The 18282-nt window shown below is 40.4% G+C and overlaps 2 protein-coding genes across 3 annotated transcripts in view; one reads left to right on the top strand and one right to left on the bottom strand.

Moving 5' to 3' along the window:
* Positions 1-18282, bottom strand: part of SLC25A12 (solute carrier family 25 member 12) — a 302640-nt gene that overhangs the window by 176558 nt on the left and 107800 nt on the right. The window lies entirely within an intron of this gene.
* The window catches only part of HAT1 (histone acetyltransferase 1), a 58160-nt gene that overhangs the window by 31032 nt on the left and 8846 nt on the right, over positions 1-18282 (top strand). Inside the window, exon 9 of the mRNA XM_053596503.1 lies at positions 17384-17535. Coding sequence (XP_053452478.1) covers positions 17384-17535 — 152 coding nt within the window. The remainder of the gene's footprint in view (positions 1-17383; positions 17536-18282) is intronic.

The following is an 18282-nucleotide window of genomic DNA, read 5'->3' on the forward strand; positions in this document are numbered from 1 at the left end:
TTTGAGATAGGTGTTGTATATAGTGTGAGGTATCTAAATTCATCCTTTTACATGTGAGTATTTAGTTGTCCTAATGCCATTTATTGAAAAGAATATTGTTTCCCATTGAAGTTCCTTGTTTTTTTTTTTTTTTAATCTTTTTCTTTTTTTATTGTTAAATCATAGCTGTGTACATTAGTGCAATCGCTTGTACCCATTCTAAGATGCACCATAGATGTGGCCCCACCCATTACCCTCCCTCCACCAAAATCTCCCCCCTCCCTTCCCCTTCCTTGGCCCTTTCCCCATAGTCTTGTGCTATAGTTGGGTCATAGTCTTCATGTGAAAGCTATAATTTAGCTTCATAGTAGGGCTGAGTACATTGGATACTTTTTCTTCCATTCCTGAGATACTTTGCTAAGAAGAATATGTTCCAGCTCCATCCATGTAAACATGAAAGAGGTAAAGTCTCCATCTTTCTTTAAGGCTGCATAGTATTCCATGGTATACATGTAGCACAATTTGCTAGTCCATTCGTGGGTCGATGGGCACTTGGGCTTCTTCCATGACTTAGCAATTATGAATTGGGCTGCAATAAACATTCTGGTACAGATGTCTTTGTTACATTGTGACTTTTGGTCTTCTGGGTATAAACCTAGTAAAGGAATTATAGGATCGAATGGCAGGTCTACTTTTAGGTCTCTAAGTGTTCTCCAAACATCCTTCCAGAAGGAACGTATAGTGGGCATTCCCACCAGCAGTGTAGAAGTGTGCCCTTTCCTCCACATCCATGCCAACATTTCTGGTTTTGGGATTTTGTTATGTGGGCTACTCTTACTGGGGTTAGGTGATATCTCAGAGTAGTTTTGATTTGCATTTCTCTGATGATTAAGGATGATGAGCTTTTTTTCATGTGTTTGTAGATCTTGCGTCGGTCTTCTTTAGAGAAGTTTCTCTTCAAGTCCCTTGCCCACCCTGAGATGGGGTCACGTGTTCTTTTCTTGTTAATACGTTTGAGTTCTCTGTGGATTCTGGTTATTAGACCTTTATTGGAGGTATAACCTGCAAATATTTTCTCCCATTCTGAGGGCTGTCTGCTTGCTTTATCACTATGTTCTTGGCTGTGCAGAAGCTTTTTAGTTCGATCAGGTCCCAGTAGTGTATTTTTGATACTGCTTCAATTGCCTGGGGAGTCCTGCTCATAAAATATTCACCCAGGCCGATTCCTTCAAGAGTTTTCCCTGCTCTTTCTTCAAGTGTTTTTATAGTTTTATGTCTTAAGTTTAAATCTTTTATCCAGTGAGAGTCTATCTTAGTTAATGGTGAAAGGTGTGGGTCCAGTTTCAATTTTCTACAGGTTGCCAGCCAGTTTACCCAGCACCATTGGTTAAATTGGGAATCTTTCCCCCCCCCGAATGTTTTTAATTGGCTTGTCAAAGATCAAATAACGGTAAGTAGCTGGATCCATCTCTTGGTTCTCTATTCTGTTCCAGACATCTACTTCTCTGCTTTTGTGCCAGTACCATGCTGTTTTGATCACTATGGATTTATAGTACAGTCTCAGGTCTGGTAGTGTGATTCCTCCTGCTTTGTTTTTATTGCTGAGTAATGTTTTGGCTATTCGAGGTTTTTTCTGATTCCATATAAAACGAAGTATTATTTTTTCAAGATCTTTAAATTATGACAGTGGAGCTCTAATAGGAATTGCATTAAAATTATATATTGCTTTGGGCAGTATGGACATTTTAACAATGTTGATTCTTCCCAGCCATGAGCATGGTATGTTTTTCCATCTGTTAACATCTTCGGCTATTTCTTTTCTTAGAGTTTCATAGTTCTCTTTGTAGAGATCTTTCACATCCTTTGTTAGGTATACTCCCAAATATTTCATCTTCTTTGGCACTACTGTGAAAGGAATAGAGTCCTTGACTGTTTGTTCTGCTTGGTTATTGTTGGTATATGTAAAGGCTACAGATTTATGGGTGTTGATTTTGTAGCCTGAGACATTGCTATATTCCTTGATCACTTCTAAAAGTTTTGTAGTAGAATCCCTAGTGTTTTCCAGATATACGATCATATCATCTGCGAAGAGTGAAAGTTTGATCTCTTCTGACTCTATGTGGATACCCTTGATCACCTTTTCTTCCCTAATTGCAATGGCTAAAACTTCCATTACAATGTTAAAGAGCAATGGAGACAATGGACAACCTTACCTGGTTCCTGATCTAAGTGGAAATGATTTCAATTTAACTCCATTCAATACGATATTGGCTGTGGGTTTGCTGTAGATGGCCTCTGTTAGTTTAAGAAATGTCCCTTCTATACCAATTTTCTTAAGTGCTCTGATCATGAAGGATGCTGGATATTATCAAAAGCTTTTTCTGCATCAATTGAAAGAATCATATGGTCTTTATTTTTAAGTTTGTTTATGTGTTGAATTACATTTATAGATTTACGTATATCGAACCAGCCTTGAGACCCTGGGATAAATCCGACTTGGTCATGGTGTATAATTTTTTTGATGTGTTGTTGGATTCTGTTTGTTAGGATCTTATTGAGTATTTTAGCATCTATATTCATTAGTGATATGGGTCTATAATTTTCTTTTTTTTTTTTTTTGGTTTTTGGCCGGGGCTGGGTTTGAACCCGCCACCTCTGGCATATGGGACCGGCGCCCTACTCCTTGAGCCACAGGCACTGCCCAGGTCTATAATTTTCTTCTCTTGTTGGGTCTTTCCCTGGTTTGGGGATCAAGGTGATGTTTGCTTCGTAGAATGTGCTGGGTAATATTCCTTCTTTTTCTATGTTTTGGAAGAGGTTTAGTAGTATCGGTACTAGTTCTTTAAATGTTTGGTAGAATTCTGATGTAAAGCCGTCTGGTCCTGGGCTTTTCTTTTTAGGGAGATTTTGTATAGTTGATGCTATTTCAGAACTTGATATAGGCCTGTTCAACATTTCCACTTCGTTCTGGCTAAGTCTTGGTAGGTGGCGTGCTTCCAGGTATTGGTCGATTTCTTTCAGATTTTCATATTTCTGAGAGTAGAGTTTCTTGTAGTATTCATTAAGGATTTTTTGAATTTCTGAGGGGTCTGTTGTTACTTCATCATTACCATTTCTGATTGATGAAATTAGAGATTTTACTCTTTTTTTCCTGGTTAGGTTGGCAAAAGGTTTATCTATTTTATTGATCTTTTCAAAAAACCAACTTTTGGATTTATTGATCTGTTGTATAATTCTTTTGTTTTCAATTTCATTTAATTCTGCTCTGATTTTGGTTATTTCTTTTCTTCTGCTGCGTTTGGGTTGAAGTGTTCTTCTTTCTCCAGTTGCTTGAGATGTTCCATTAAGTTATTGACTTCCTCTCTTTCCGTTTTCTTGAGGAAGGCTTGCAGTGCTATAAATTTCCCTCTTAGCTGCCTTTGCAGTATCCCAGTAGTTCGTGTCTTGATTGTTGTTTTGTTCCAAAAATATGGTGATTTCCTTCTTAATCTCATCTATAACCCATGTATCCTTCAGCATAAGGTTGTTTAGCTTCCATGTTTTTGTATGGGTATGCAGGTTCCTGTTGTTATTTAGTTCAACTTTTATTCCATGATGGTCTGAGAAGATGCAAGGAATAATTTCTGTTTTTTTAAATTTGCTGAGGTTAGATTTGTGGCCTAGGATGTGGTCGATTTTGGAGTATGTTCCGTGGGCTGATGAGAAGAATGTGTATTCAGTTTTTTTTGGATGAAATGTTCTGTAGATGTCTGTAAGTCCAGATGTTGAATGGTTGAGTTTAAATCTAAAATTTCTTTGCTTAGCTTCTTTTTGGAGGATCTATCCAGGACTGCTAAAGGGGTGTTAAAATCTCCAACTACTATGGAAGTGGAGGAAATCGAGTTGCTCATGTCTGTTAGAGTTTCTTCTATAAATTGAGGTGCGTTGTGGTTGGGTGCATAAATATTAATAATTGAGATCTCATCATATTGAGTATTACCTTTGACAAATATGACGTGTCTATCCTTATCCTTAATTATTTCGGTTGGTTTAAAGCCTATTGCGTCTGCGAACAGGATTGCAACACCTGCTTTTTTCTGCTTTCCATTTGCCTGGAATATAGATGACCGTCCCTTCACCTTGAGTCTGTATCTGTCTTTTAATGTAAGATGCGATTCTTGGATGCAGCAGACATCTGGCTTGAGTTTTTGTATCCAGTCCGCCAACCTATGCCTCTTTAGAGGACAATTTAAACCATTCACATTAATTGAGAGTATTGATAAGCCTTTTGAGAGACCGATGGACATTTTTAATTCTTTTGCGACTGTGGAAGTTGGAATTTTTTGGGTGGGTTTACTTTTGTGGTGGAGAATTACGCTGGTCTTTATGGAGGATAGGTCTAAGAATGTCCTAGTTGTGGCAAATTTCTTCAACATGTGAATGTCGTTGAAGTATTTAACTTCTCCATCATAAATGAAGCTCAGTTTAGCTGGGTGCAGGATCCTGGGTTGAAAGTTATTTTGTTTTAGGAGATTAAAAGTCGATGACCATCCTGTTCTAGCTTGAAAATTTTCAGCAGAGAGATCTGCAGTTACTCTGATATTCTTCCCCTTGTAGGTAATGGTTTTCTTTCATCTGGCAGCTTTCAGAATTTTCTCCTTCATATTAACTTTAGTGAAATTGATTGTGATGTGTCTGGGGGATGTCTTATTTGGGTTGAGTTGTGCTGGAGTTCTGAAACTGTCTGCTATCTGAATTTCGGAATCTCTTGGCATGTCTGGAAAGTTCTTCTTCATAATCTCATGGAGAAGAGACTGTGTGCCTTGTGAAGCCACTTCATCACTTTCGGGGATCCCTATAAGACGAATATTGGTTTTCTTCAAATTATCCGAGAGCTCTCTGAGAGAGTGGTCTGTTTTTGCTCTCCATTTCTCTTCTTCTTTGAGGGTTTGGGAGCATTCGAAAGCTTTGTCTTCAATGTCTGAAATCCTTTCTCCTGCTTGCTCCGTTCTGTTACTAAGGGAATCTACTGTGTTTCTCAGATCTTTGAGGGATGCAACTTCTTGTCTCAATGTGTCGAAATCTTTGGTCATTTGGTCTTTGAATCCGTTGAATTCTTGAGATAACTTTTGGAATTCTAATTCGATCTTATTTGCTATCCGATCCTGAATTCAATTTCTGACATCTCAGCTATTTGTTTGTGCATGGGGTCTTGTGCTGTTTCTGCCCCATTGATCCTTTGGGGAGTTGATTTACTCTGATTGTTCATATTGCCAGAGTTTTTTCATGATTTTGCCTCATGATTGTTTTTCACCGTTGCCTCTGGCTGTCCTCAGAGTTGGGGAGGTGTCTCTCCAACATAAGACCCCAGCGGGATCACTGTATTGTTGCTGGATCTTTGTAGAGAGTGACCCTGTATAGTTCCTCTGGGGCTGCTCTAGCTAGGGAGTTCTGGTTGTGGAAGCAGCTCCGGTTTGTGACCCACCTGGATTCAGCAACAGGGCTGGAGGTGGTGCACACGATTCTGGCAGTGCCAGGCGCCCAGTGACTTTGGCACAGAGAGCCCAAGGCTCCAGCAGTCTCTGGCCAGGAGAGGAGCTCTGTGCAGAGGCAGGGAGGGCTCCAAAGGGCACGCAGCTACCAGAGTCCCTGTCCAGATGAATGGGCTAGTGTGTAAGCTGGGAGGACACAGGAGGGAGGATGCAGGGTTGCGTGGCTCCCGCAGTTCCTGGTCAGGGAATGTGGAGGCCCGGTGGGTGCGGGTCACCAGTCAGGGTTCGCTGCACAGCTCTTATGGAGGTCTGGGCTGCGCCAAGCCCAGGAGTTTGAGGTTGCTGTGAGCTGTGACATCATGGCACTTTACCCAGGGCAACAGCCCAAGGCTCCAGTGTGCCAAAACCGTGCCCCTAAGGATTAAGGCTGTAAGGCAGCTCAGTCCCCGCCTCAAGGCTGCTCAGTCAGTAGGTTACTTTGACCCGCCCAATCCTTGCTCTGAGACCCTGAGGGCGGAGCTTGCCGGGGCAGTTCTTTCACAGTGGCTTCCTGCGCCCAGCTCAGTGGCTCAGTTTGGGGCCCCAGACAATGCCCAAAGTTCTCCACACTCCTGCTGAAGCTCTCCCCAAGGCAGTTCAACTGAGTGCCAAGTCCAAGAACACCGAAACAGTTCACAGGTAAGGCCTTTCCGGTTTGCAGTCTCACTGCTGCTTGTACTTACGGTTGCCAGCGTGATTAGGTCGATCGAACACATGCAACCACTTGCCAGTTTTCCACTGTTTTTGTCCTCCTCTTGGGGTCCAGAAGTCCCTTGCTGGCTCTCTGTATCCTCAAAGGGATAATTATAGGCAGATCCGACCGGCCAGAGATGCCTGGAGTCTCGTCTCCCCAGACTCGCTGTTCCCAGTTGCAGGGAAGCTGTTACTCGGCCGCCATCTGTTAATCTCTCCTGAAGTCCCTTGGTTCTTTTAAGGAAAATTAGTTGACTATAAATATAAAGATTCATTTCTGGACTCTAATGATCTTATATGTCTGTCCTTATGCCCATACCACACTGTCTTGATTAGATTGCTATAGCTTTATATTGGTTTTTTTTTTTTTTTTTTTAATGATAATGTCAAGTTTATGCCAATATACAAGTTGAATTCGTGGTACATGTTTTTCCATTTGTCATTTAAAGAAATAGGTTTCTTAAAAATGATAAATGGGGTTAAAAATGGACACTAGTCTTGGCCAGAGGTGTGGTAATAGAACAGAGAAAGGTAGAGATGGGAGGCCTCATTTAGAGTGGATTAGCTGAGGTGGGCCAGGACCCTCACAGACAGAGGCTACAGAGTCCCAGAGGACATCCCCTTTGTGGGTGAGTACCCAGGCAACAGAGACTGGAGCTGGATGTCACACACTCATCAGCTGCTGATCCTTGGCACAACCACTCCTAATGTATAATCTACTTTTTTTTTTTGAGACAGAGTCTCACTCTATTGCCCTGGGTAGAGTGTCGTGGCGTCAGGCAATCTGCCTGCCTCAGCCTCCCAGAGTGCTATGATCACAGGTGTGAACCACCGCATCTGGCCTGTATTTTACTTGACAAATGGAAGCTCTCTCTTCTTATCCCATCTTCTAAGCATCCCCCGACACAGAGTTCTATATTCTAGAAACAGTTAAATAATTAAATGGTTACATATGAAATGCTGTCTGCATTTTTCTGACTCAAAGATAGATGCTGTCTTCCTCCCTGCCCTTCCGCCTCCCCCTCAATTTCTGTGCCCAAATGTAGGGGAGAGGGCTCTCCTAGCTGTGAAAAGTTGCTGCAGTGGTGCTAGGACACAGCTGGGCAACACATGGCACAGGTCTTGGCAGCATGGTCCAGTTCTTTGGTGTCTCCTCACACAGGCCATGCTTAAATGTATTCAGGGAGAGTGACTGCATTCAGTTTACTGACAAAGGTAAATCATCTTTTGCTTTCCTCTTTTCTGTCTTCCTCGTGGCCTCCTGCTGTTTCCAGATAATCACCTGCTCTGTTTTCCCAGCCAGTGCAATTTCATGTAACGCTCTGTTGCTTCCCCTTTTTAGTGTCATCTCATTCTCTTCTTGAAAGCTCCTTTGGGCTGTCCAGATCCAGTTGTATGACCTTTCTGGTGGTCTGTGCCATCCATTTCAGGTTTGGGTTTTTTTTTTTAATAGTCTTAGTTTGTCACCTTCAGTAGAGTGCTGTGGCATCATAGCTCATTGCAACCTCAAACTCATAAGCTCAAGCAATTCTTTTGCCTCACCCTCCCTAATAGCTGGGACTATAGGCGCCCACCACAACAGCAGCTATTTTTAGAGATGAGGTCTCACTTTGGCTCAGGCTGGTCTTGAACTCCTGAGTTCAGGCAATCCACTGCCTCGGCCTCCCAGAATGCTAGGATTACAGGCGTCATTTAGGAGTCATGTTGATGACTTCTTCCATGCCTTTGCAGTCATCTTTATTTTGACTCTTGTTTGATGCTAAAAATTTCTTCTTTGGGGGGTCATCTACAGTCCCATATTCAATTTTTTCTTGCTCTCCTTCTTCCCTGGCTTTCTGCTTTTTAACCTGGAGCTGTGCTTTGATCTTCTTGGGCCATGTGTACTGCCTGATCCAGCCTTTGTGGCTTCCCTTTCTTTCATTAGGCATAGAGGCTCTAGCAGACATAGCAGTTCGACTTCTATACTGAGTTTTGAAATTGGAAGTGAAAACCTTCAAACTTTGTTCTCTTTTGAAATTATTTTGGTTGTACAAGATCCTCATATTACTGTAATTTCATTTTTGGATTGTTATTTTAGTATATAGAAACAAAATTGTTTTTTGTATGTTAATTTTCTGTTCTGCCTTCAATTTTTTTGGTTTGTTTTTGTTTTGTTTTGTTTTGAGACAGTTTCACTATGTTACCCTTAGTAGAGTGCCATCCCATCACAGGTCATAGCAACCTCAAACTCTTGGGCTTAAATGATTCTCTTACCTCAGTCTCCCAAGTAGCTGGGACCACAGACACCTGCCACAACGCCCAGCTATTTTTTTGTTGCAGTTGTCCTTGTTGTTCAGCTGGCCGGGCCGGGCTGGGTTTGAACCTGCTTTTTTTTTTTTTTTTTTTGAGACAGAGCCTCAAGCTCTCATCCTGGGTAGAGTGTTGTGGCGTCACAAATCACAGCAACCTCAAACTCTTGGGCTCAAGCGATTCTCTTGCCTCAGCCTCCTAAGTAGCTGGACTATAGGTACCCCTCACAATGCCTGGCTACTTTTTTGTTGTGGTTATCATTGTTGTCTAGCAGGCCTGGGCAGGGTTTGAACCCGCCAGCCTCAGTGTATGTGGCCAGTGCCCTAACCACTGAGCAATGGGCATTGAACCTGAACTTGTTTATTAATAATAGTTGGTTTTTGGTTCAGATTTTCTACATGCAGGTCATGTCAGCAGAAAAAGACATTTTTACATGTTCCTATGCAATTGGATATATTTCATTTCTTTTTCTTGCCTGATTACATAGCAGAGAACTTCTAATATAATGCTAACTAGAAATAGAGCAGATATCTGTTCCTTGCTGTCATAGAAGGAAAAAACATTTCATCTTTAACTGTTATGGATAATAATGTTAGCTATATTTTTTGTAAGTACCCATTATCAGTCGAAGGAAATTCTCTTCTGTCCCTAGATTGCTGAAAGGTTTTTTAAATCATGAATTGGTGCTGGATTTTGTCAAATAATTTTTTTCTGGTGATTGTGTAGTTTTGTTTGTTTGTTTTTTCTTTTTTGAGACAGCCTCACTTTGTCACCCTCGATAGAGTGCTGTGGCATCATAGCTCACGGCAACCTCAAACTCTTGAGCTCAAGTGATTCTCTTGCCTCAGCCTCCCAAGTAGCTGGGACTACAGACACCTGCCACATGCCCAGCTGTTTTTTGGTTGCAGTTGTCATTGTTGTTAGGCCCAGGCTGGGCTTGAACTCGTCCACCACAATGACCAGCTACTTTTGGAGATGGGGTCTCGTTCTTGCTCAGGCTGGTCTTGAACTCATGAGCTCAGGCATTCCACCTGTCTCGGCCTCCCAGAGTGCTAGGATTATAGGCATGAGCCACTGCACCTGGCCTCATCATGTAGTTTTTCTCAGTTATTCTGTTAATATGTGTTACATTAATTAATTTTTCAGATGTTGAACCAACTGTGCATTTCTGGTTTCAATCTCATTTGGTCCTGGTATGAAATTCATTTTATATTTCATAGGTTTGGTTTGCTTATATTTTATTGAGATTTGCATCTACATTCATGAGTGATACTGATTTGTAGTTTTTGTCTTAGTTCTTTATATCAGGGTAATTCTGGTGTCATAGAATGAGTTGGGATGTATTTCCTCCTCTATTTTCTGGAATAGTTTGTGAATCATTGTCATTATTCTTAAAATGTAGAATTTTACCAGTAAAGCCATCTGGTCATGGACTTCTCTTTGTGGAAAGATTTTTAGTTAATAATTCAGTGTCTTTACTTGTTGTAGGTCTGTTCCCATATTCTATTACTTCCTGAGTCATTTTGTAATTTCTGTCTTTCTATTATAGAATCTGTCCATTTCATTTAAGTTGTCTAATTTGTTAGCATAGAGTTCATGGTATATTCCTGTATATTTCTGAAGGTTGGTAATAGTGTCCCTTCTTTCATTCCTGAGTTCGGTAACTTCTGTCTTCTCTCTTTTTTTCACACTCTAGCTAAAGGTTTGTCAACTTATAGATCATTGGAATGAACTTTTCTTTTTCTTTTTTTCTTGAGACGGTGTGTTACTATGTCGGTAGAGTGCCAGGGCGTCACAGCTCACAGCAACCTCAAACTCTTGGGCTCAAGCATTTCTCTTGCCTCAGCCTCCCAAGTGGCCGGGACTGCAGGTGCCTACCACAAGGCCTGGCTCTATTGTTGTTGTTGTTGCAGTTGTTGTTTTTTTTTTTTTTTTTTGTAGAGACAGAGTCTCACTTTATGGCCCTCGGTAGAGCGCCGTGGCCTCACACAGCTCACAGCAACCTCCAACTCCTGGGCTTACGCGATTCTCTTGCCTCAGCCTCCCGAGTAGTTGGGACTACAGGTGCCCACCACAACGCCCGGGTATTTTTTGTTTGCAGTTTGGCCAGGGCTGGTTTTGAACCCACCGCCCTCGGTATATGGGGCCGGCGCCTTACCGACTGAGCCACAGGCGCCGCCCTGTTGCAGTTGTTGTTTAGGAGGCCTGGGCTGGGTTCAAACCTGGCAGCCTCAGTGTATGTGGCCAGCGCCCTACTCACTGAGCTACGGGTGCCATGCATATATTAATTTTTCTACTGTTTTTCTATTTCCTGTTTCTTTGTTTTCCACTCTTTTACTGTTTTCCTGTTTCTTACTGCTTTGGCTTTAATTTGTTCTTCCTCTTCTAGTTAAGATTGAAGTTTAGATTATTTATTTGAGGTCTTCTTTTCTAATATAGAATGTATGTACATAATATATGTTTACACAGCGTTAGCTGTATCATAAATTTTTATAAATTATGCTTTCATTTTCATGCACTTAAAAATATTTCCTAATTTCCCTGATTTCTTTTTTTTGTTGTTTTAGAGACAGAGTCTCACTTTGTCATCCTTGATAGAGTGCTGTGGCATCACAGCTCATAGCAACCTCCAGCTCTTGGGCTTAGGTGATTACTCTTGCCTCAGCCTCTCGAGTAGCTGGGACTACAGGTGTCCGCCACCATGCCTGGCTATTTTTTTGTCGTTGCAGTTTGGCTGGGGCCGGGTTCGAACCTGCCACCCTCAGTATATGGGGCTGGCACCCTACTAACTGAGCCATAGGCACCGCCCCGATTTCTTTTTTAATTTAGATATTTGTGGATTCCAAAATTTCCTTCTGTCATTGATTTCTTTTTTTTTTTTTTTTTTTTTTTTTTTGTGGTTTTTTGGCCAGGGCTGGGTTTGAACCCGCCACCTCCGGCATATGGGACCGGCGCCCTACTCCTTGAGCTACAGGCGCCGCCCTCTGTCATTGATTTCTAATTTAATTCCATTCTATTAGAGAACATACTTTGTATGATTTTAGTTCTTTTTCATTTGTCTAAATTTTGTTATGGCCAGGCTTAGAAGTCGACCATATTCTTATATTCTTTTTTTTTTTTTTTGTAGAGACAGAGTCTCACTGTACCGCCCTCGGGTAGAGTGCCGTGGCATCACACGGCTCACAGCAACCTCTAACTCTTGGGTTTACGCGATTCTCTTGCCTCAGCCTCCCGAGCAGCTGGGACTACAGGCGCCCGCCACAACGCCCGGCTATTTCTTTGTTGCAGTTTGGCCGGGGCTGGGTTTGAACCCGCCACCCTCGGCATATGGGGCCAGCGCCCTACTCACTGAGCCACAGGCGCCGCCCTGAAGTCGACCATATTCTTTAAAGGGCTAGACAGTAAACATTTAATGCTTTGAAAGCCACATGCAGTACTGTTGTACATTATTTTTTTTTTTTTAATTAAATCATAGCTGTGTACATTAATGTGATCATGGGGCACCATACACTGGTTTTATGGACCATTCTGTTGTACATTATTCATGTGTGTTTTTCAAAACCATTCTTACTTCACAAAACGAAAGTAGGCCATGGGTAAGACTGGCCTATGGGGCCATAGTTTTGTTTCCTAATAGGAGGTCTATCCCGGAGAAATGTTCAATGTGTACTTACAAAGAATGTATATTTTGGTGTTGTTGGTTCGAACGTACTGAAGTATCAGAGCAAGTTGGTTGATAGTGCTGTTCAAGTCTTCTATGTCTTTGCAGTTTTTCTGTCTTGTTCTATCCATTATTAAAAGTGCAGCTTTGAAATTATTTTGTTTATGTTTTTTTGAGATAGAGTCTCACTCTGTCTCCCTGTGTAGAATGCTGTGGCATCATAGCTCACAGAAACTTCAAACACCTGGGTTCAAGTGATCCTCTTGCCTCAGCCTCCTGAGTAGCTGGGACTATAGGTGCCTGTCATAACGCCCAGCTAAAATTTTGAAATTTTAAATTATTAAATTTCATTCATGTATTTTGGGGCTTTGTTGTTAGTTGTGTATCTCATGTAGTAGCTTCCTGATAAATTAATTATGAAATGTGCCCCCTTTTCTCTTATATTTTTGTCTTAAACTCTACTTTGTCTAATACTAATATAGTCACTCTAGGCTTCATATTGTTTGCATGGTATATCTTTTTCTATCTTTTTTTTTTTTTTTTCTGAGACAGAGTCTCACTCTGGTGAGTAGAATGCCATGGCGTCATATTCATAGCAGCCTCCAGCTCTTGGGCTCACGTGATCCTCTTGCCTTAGTTTTTCTATTTTTAGTATTTTTAGTAGGGTCTTGCTATTACTCAGGCTGGGCTCAGATTCCTGAGCTCAAGCAACCTACCTGCTTCGGCCTCCCAGAGTGCTAGAATTATAGGCATGAGCCATTGCACCCAGAAATAAACATATAATTTTAACTATCAGTGTTATTTCTTCATGTGGATTTGAGGTACCATGTTCTTTTGGCTTAATGAACTTCTTTAGTATTTCTTATGAAGCAGATGTGCTACAAACAGATTTTTTCAGTCTTTGCTTTTCTGGGAATGTCTTTATTTTGCCTTATTTTGAAAGATAGTTTTGCTACATATATAGAATTCTTGTTTGATGCTTTTTTTTTTTTTCCTGTCAGTACTTTGATTATGTTGTTCCCTTGACGTCTGGACTCTTTGGTTTTTGATGAGTTATTTTTCTCTTTCTGCTTTAAAAATTTTTCCATTTGTCTTTGACTTTTAATAGTTTGATTGACATGTTTGGGTATGAATTGCTGTGTTTTTCCCCAATTAAAATTTCAGCTTCCTGGATGTATAGATTAGTGTTTTTCATCAAATCTGGGAAGTTTTTCATTATTTCTTCAAATAATCTCCTCCCTCTGTTGTCTCCTTCTGGGTTATGTTACCTTTATGTTGATTTATTTAAATAGTTTTTGGGGGTTTTTTTTTGGGACAGAGTCTCACTCTGTCACCCTGGGTAGAGTGCCCTGGCATCATAGCTCACAGCAACCTCAGACTCTTGGGCTCAAGAGATTCTCTTACCTCAGACTCCCAAGTAGCTGGGACTACCAGCGCCCACCACAACACCCCGCTATTTTTAGAGGCAGGGTCTCGCTCTGGCTTAGGCTAGTCTCAAACCCTTGAGCTCAGGCAATCCACCTGTTTCAGCATCTTAGAGTGCTGCCACTGTGCCTGGACTATTTAAACAGTTTTAATGTAGGGTAATGTTAGAGTCCAGTTTATATTTTACAAAAAGGGAATACAGATGAGGAGAATAAGTAAAGAGGTTACTGTAGTAGTTGAAAAAAAAAAAAATACTGGTGGAAGCAGTTAGAAGGAATCAGAATGTTTTTAGGTTTCTGGGTGACTTGTATAACTAAATGGTGCAGCTAAATTAAAATAGGAAAGACTGAAGAATGGGATAGGATTGATAGATAATCTTTTGTTTACTTGGTGATTTTTATGTTGGTTTGTATTTCAGTTATTTTGTTTTACTGTAATTTCATTATTCTTAATAGACTATCCCATACTAATGCAGTGATAGATTTCAATTCTTACTACTTTAAATCTGTAGTCACATACTAATTATTATTACCTGCCACATAAAAGCATAAAGAAGGCATTTAGTTGAGGGTTGAATGAATGAAATGTATGTCTTGGAATCATAAGACATTACCCTTATCTCAGACTTTTTAAAGAAAGACACTTTATTGATATATAACGAACACACCATACAATTTATCTATTCTATAAGTAGATAATTTTTACATGACATTTAAGTGTAGCCACCATTGTAACCTAATTTTGGAATATTGTATCCTCTCAAAAAGAAATATCCATTAGCAGTCTCCTCCACCCCCCACTCCTGCAACTTCCCTAGGCAACCATTGATCTACTTTCTATCTATAGATCTGCCTATTCTGCACATTGGAATTATACGGTATATGACTTCTTTCACGTAGCATAATGTTCTCAAGGTACATCTTTGTTGCATGTATCAGTACTTCATTTATGTTTATTATCAAATAATATTCCATTGTATGTATATCATTTTTATCCATTCATTAGTTGATAGACATTTGGGTTATTTCTACTTTTTTACTCTTATGAATGAATAATTCTGCTATGAAGATTCATGTACAAGGTTTTTTTTTTTGCTTGTTTTTGTTTTTGAAACAGAGTCTCATTATGTCACCCTGGGTAGAGTGCTATGGCATCACAGCTCACAGCAACCTCAAACTCTTGGGCTCAAGTGATTCTCTTGCCTCAGCCTTCCAAGTAGCTGGGACTACAGGCGCTGGTCACAATGCCCGGTTATTTTTTGTTGCAGTTGTCATTGTTGATTTTAGCTGGCCCGGGCTGGGCTTGAACCTGCCAACCTCTTTGTATGTGGCCAGCGCCCTACCCACTGAGCTACGGGCGCTGCCCCATGTACAAGTTTTATGTGGATTTATGTTTTTGTATTTCTTGGGTAGAGAAAATTCTTAGAGTAGAATTGTGGGAAATATGCTAATTATAACCTTTTGAAGAACCACCAGATGATTTTCCAAATTGGCCCCATTTTATATTACCACCAGCGGTGTATCAAGGTTTCCGTTTTTCACATCTTCAATACTTGTTATTGCATTTTTAATTCTAGCCATCCTACTGGATGTGAAATGGTATTTCATTATGGTTTTGATTTGCATTTCCCTGTGGCTAGTGAAGTTGTATCTTTTTTCCATGTGCTTATTGTCCATTTGTGTATCTTCTTGAGAAATCTCTATTTAGATCCTTTGCCTATTTTTTAGTTGGATTATCTTTTTTTTTTTTTTCTTTCTCTCTCTAGCAGATTGTGAAAGAAGCAGAGGTTATTTGTCTTTTTCTTAGCAAATTATAAAAGTTTTTCTATAGTCTAGATAGGCAAAACAATCCTTCAATATTCGTTCTTTTTCAAGATTGTTTTGCCTATTTCTAGGTACTTTGAATTTCCATATGAATTTTAGGATAAGTATTTCAATTTCTGCAACAAAAGCCAGCTTGGACTTTGATAGGGATTGCTTTTGAATCAATTCAGAGAATACAATTGGCTTTCACATCCATGGATTCAACCAACCACAGGTTAGAATTGTTTTTTTGGCCGGGGCTAGGTTTGAACCCGCCACCTCCGGCATATGGGACCGACGCCCTACTCCTTGAGCCACAGGCGCCGCCCAGAATTTTTTTTTTTTAAATAGATGGTTGCATCTCTACTGAACTTGTACAGACTTTTTTCCTTGTCATTCCCTAAATGATAGAGTATAACAACTATTTACATAGCCTTTACACTGTATTAGGTATTATAAATAATCTAGAGATGATATAAAGTATATGGGAGGATATATGTAGGTACTTGAGCATCCATGAATTTTGGTATTTTCATGTGTTCTGGAACCAGTTCCCCACAGATACTGAGGGATGACTGTATTGATATCCTATCAATAAATATTAAGCCTTACAATCTATGAACAGTTCAGACATACAACATTTATTTCAACCTCTTTACTGATCACAGAACAGGGGTGCAGAGAAATGAGGCGACTTATCCAAGGTCCTATATCCATGAATGACAAGCTGGAACATGAATTCATCTTCTGTGTCCAGTATTCTTTCTATCCTTTACATGCTCATGTTTTCCTTGTCCTACTACTTAGTCTAATGTAGATAACACAAACATAGAGGAAGACCTGAATTCTCAGGAGCAATGGAAAAAATATCAAAATAATATTCTTATTTTCATCTCTAAATCAAAAATTTGCTTTTGTGAAGGGAAGAATTTTTTTTAATTGGGTAACAAAATACAGCAGATTATAGAGGTTAATGGATTAAAATAAAGGAGTTAAAACTGAGCTTTGGAATCCTTAGTTATAAAAAATGCTTGCATTTGGGGGCAGTGCCTGTGGCTCAGTGAGTAGGGCACTGGCCCCATATACCGAGGGTGGCGGGTTCAAACCTGGCCCCAGCCAAACTGCAACAAAAAATAGCCAGGCGTTGTGGCAGGTGCCTGTAGCTACTCAGGAGATTGAGGCAAGAGAATCACCTAAGCCCAAGAGCTGGAGGTTGCTGTGAGCTATGATGCTACAGCACTCTACCGAGGGCTACAAAGTGAGACTCTGTCTCAAAAAAAACCTTGCATTTGGAATTGCTCATCTAAAGTTGAAACTCATTTATGTAGCTTTTTAAATTGGAATTAAAACTAAGATGCATGTGATAACATACTAGTCAAAAAGTTTAACTTTGAAATTAGTAGAGCTAATCATTAGCTACTCATTAGAAATGAGTAGCTCTCAGAGTGGTGCCTGTGGCTCAAAGGAGTAGGGCGTCAGCTCCATACGCTGGAGGTGGCGGGTTCAAACCCAGCCCCAGCCAAAAACTGCAAAAAAAAAAAAAGAATAGCTCCTTCACAAATAACATAAAGGTCTTTGCAAAAGGATTGCACCTCTAATTTTATTAGGCAAATATAATAGTTCTCTTGTTTGATTTATAAGGAATAATCTTTTTACATTGTAACATTTGTATAGATAATTTTATATTAAGAATATTTGCTGGCCAGGTTGGGTGGCTTATGCCTGTAGTCCCAGCACTTTGGGGGTCTAAAGTGGGAGGACTGCTTGAGCATAGGAGTTCAAGGCCAGTCTGGGGAACATATCAAGATTCTGTCTCAATAAAAAGTACAAAAATTAGGCAGGATTACTGCTTAAGCCTAGGAGTTTGAGGTTACAGTGAGCTATGATTGTGGCCCTATACACCAGCCTGGGCAATAAGGTTGTAAAAAAGAGAATGCCTTCCTAGCCTCGCCATGTATATTGAGATTATAAATGATGAAAAAGTATGTTGGATAAGGAAATGTTATTCTGCTTTATTTCTTTAGCTGAAGATCCATCCAAAAGCTATGTGAAATTAAGAGACTTTGTGCTTGTGAAGCTTTGTCAAGATTTGCCCTGTTTTTCTCGGGAAAAGTTAATGCAAGGATTCAATGAAGATATGGCAATAGAGGCACAACAGAAGTTCAAAATAAATAAGGTATTTGTATTCTGCAGGAGGACATATTTTAAATTTTGAAGTTTTTAAAAAAGTACGTACCTGGCTCAGTGCCTATAGCTCAGTGGCTAGGGCGCCGGCCCCATACACCAGAACTGGAGGTTTGAACCCGGCCTGGACCTGCCAAACAACAGTGACAACTACCAAAAAAAAAAATAGCCGGGCGTTGTGGTGGGTGCCTGTAGTCCCAGCTACTTGGGAGGCTGAGGCAAGAGAGTTGCTTAAACCCAAGAGTTTGAGGTTGCTGTGAGCTGTGATGCCATGGCACTCTACCGAGGGCGACATAGTGAGACTCTGTCTCAAAAAATAAAAATAAAAATGAAAAGTACATAGCTTAAATATAACATTGTAAAGACTTTAAGAATATTTGTGTAGTAAGCAACGATTCAGAGTTTAGCCTCTGATCAGTTCATCATGGTGGCTTGTACCTGTAATCTCAACACTGAGGCCAGGGGTTTGAGACCAGCCTGGGCAATCCCATCTCTACAAAAATTTTTAAAAATTCGCCAGGTATGATAGCGTAGTCCTAGTTATTAGGGAGGCTGAGGCAGGAGGATCGCTTGACCCCAGGAGTTCGAGGTTACAGTGAACTATGATTACACCAATGTACTCTAGCCTGAGTGACAAAATGAGACCCTATCTCTCTTTTTTTTTTAAAGTGCAGGATCTGAGATCAGATTGCTTGGGTTCAAATCTTAACAGTTTGTGACTTGGGTAAATTTAGTTTAC

The sequence above is a fragment of the Nycticebus coucang genome, chromosome 7 (genome assembly GCF_027406575.1).
Source record: "Nycticebus coucang isolate mNycCou1 chromosome 7, mNycCou1.pri, whole genome shotgun sequence".
Classification (NCBI taxonomy): Eukaryota; Metazoa; Chordata; class Mammalia; order Primates; family Lorisidae; genus Nycticebus; species Nycticebus coucang.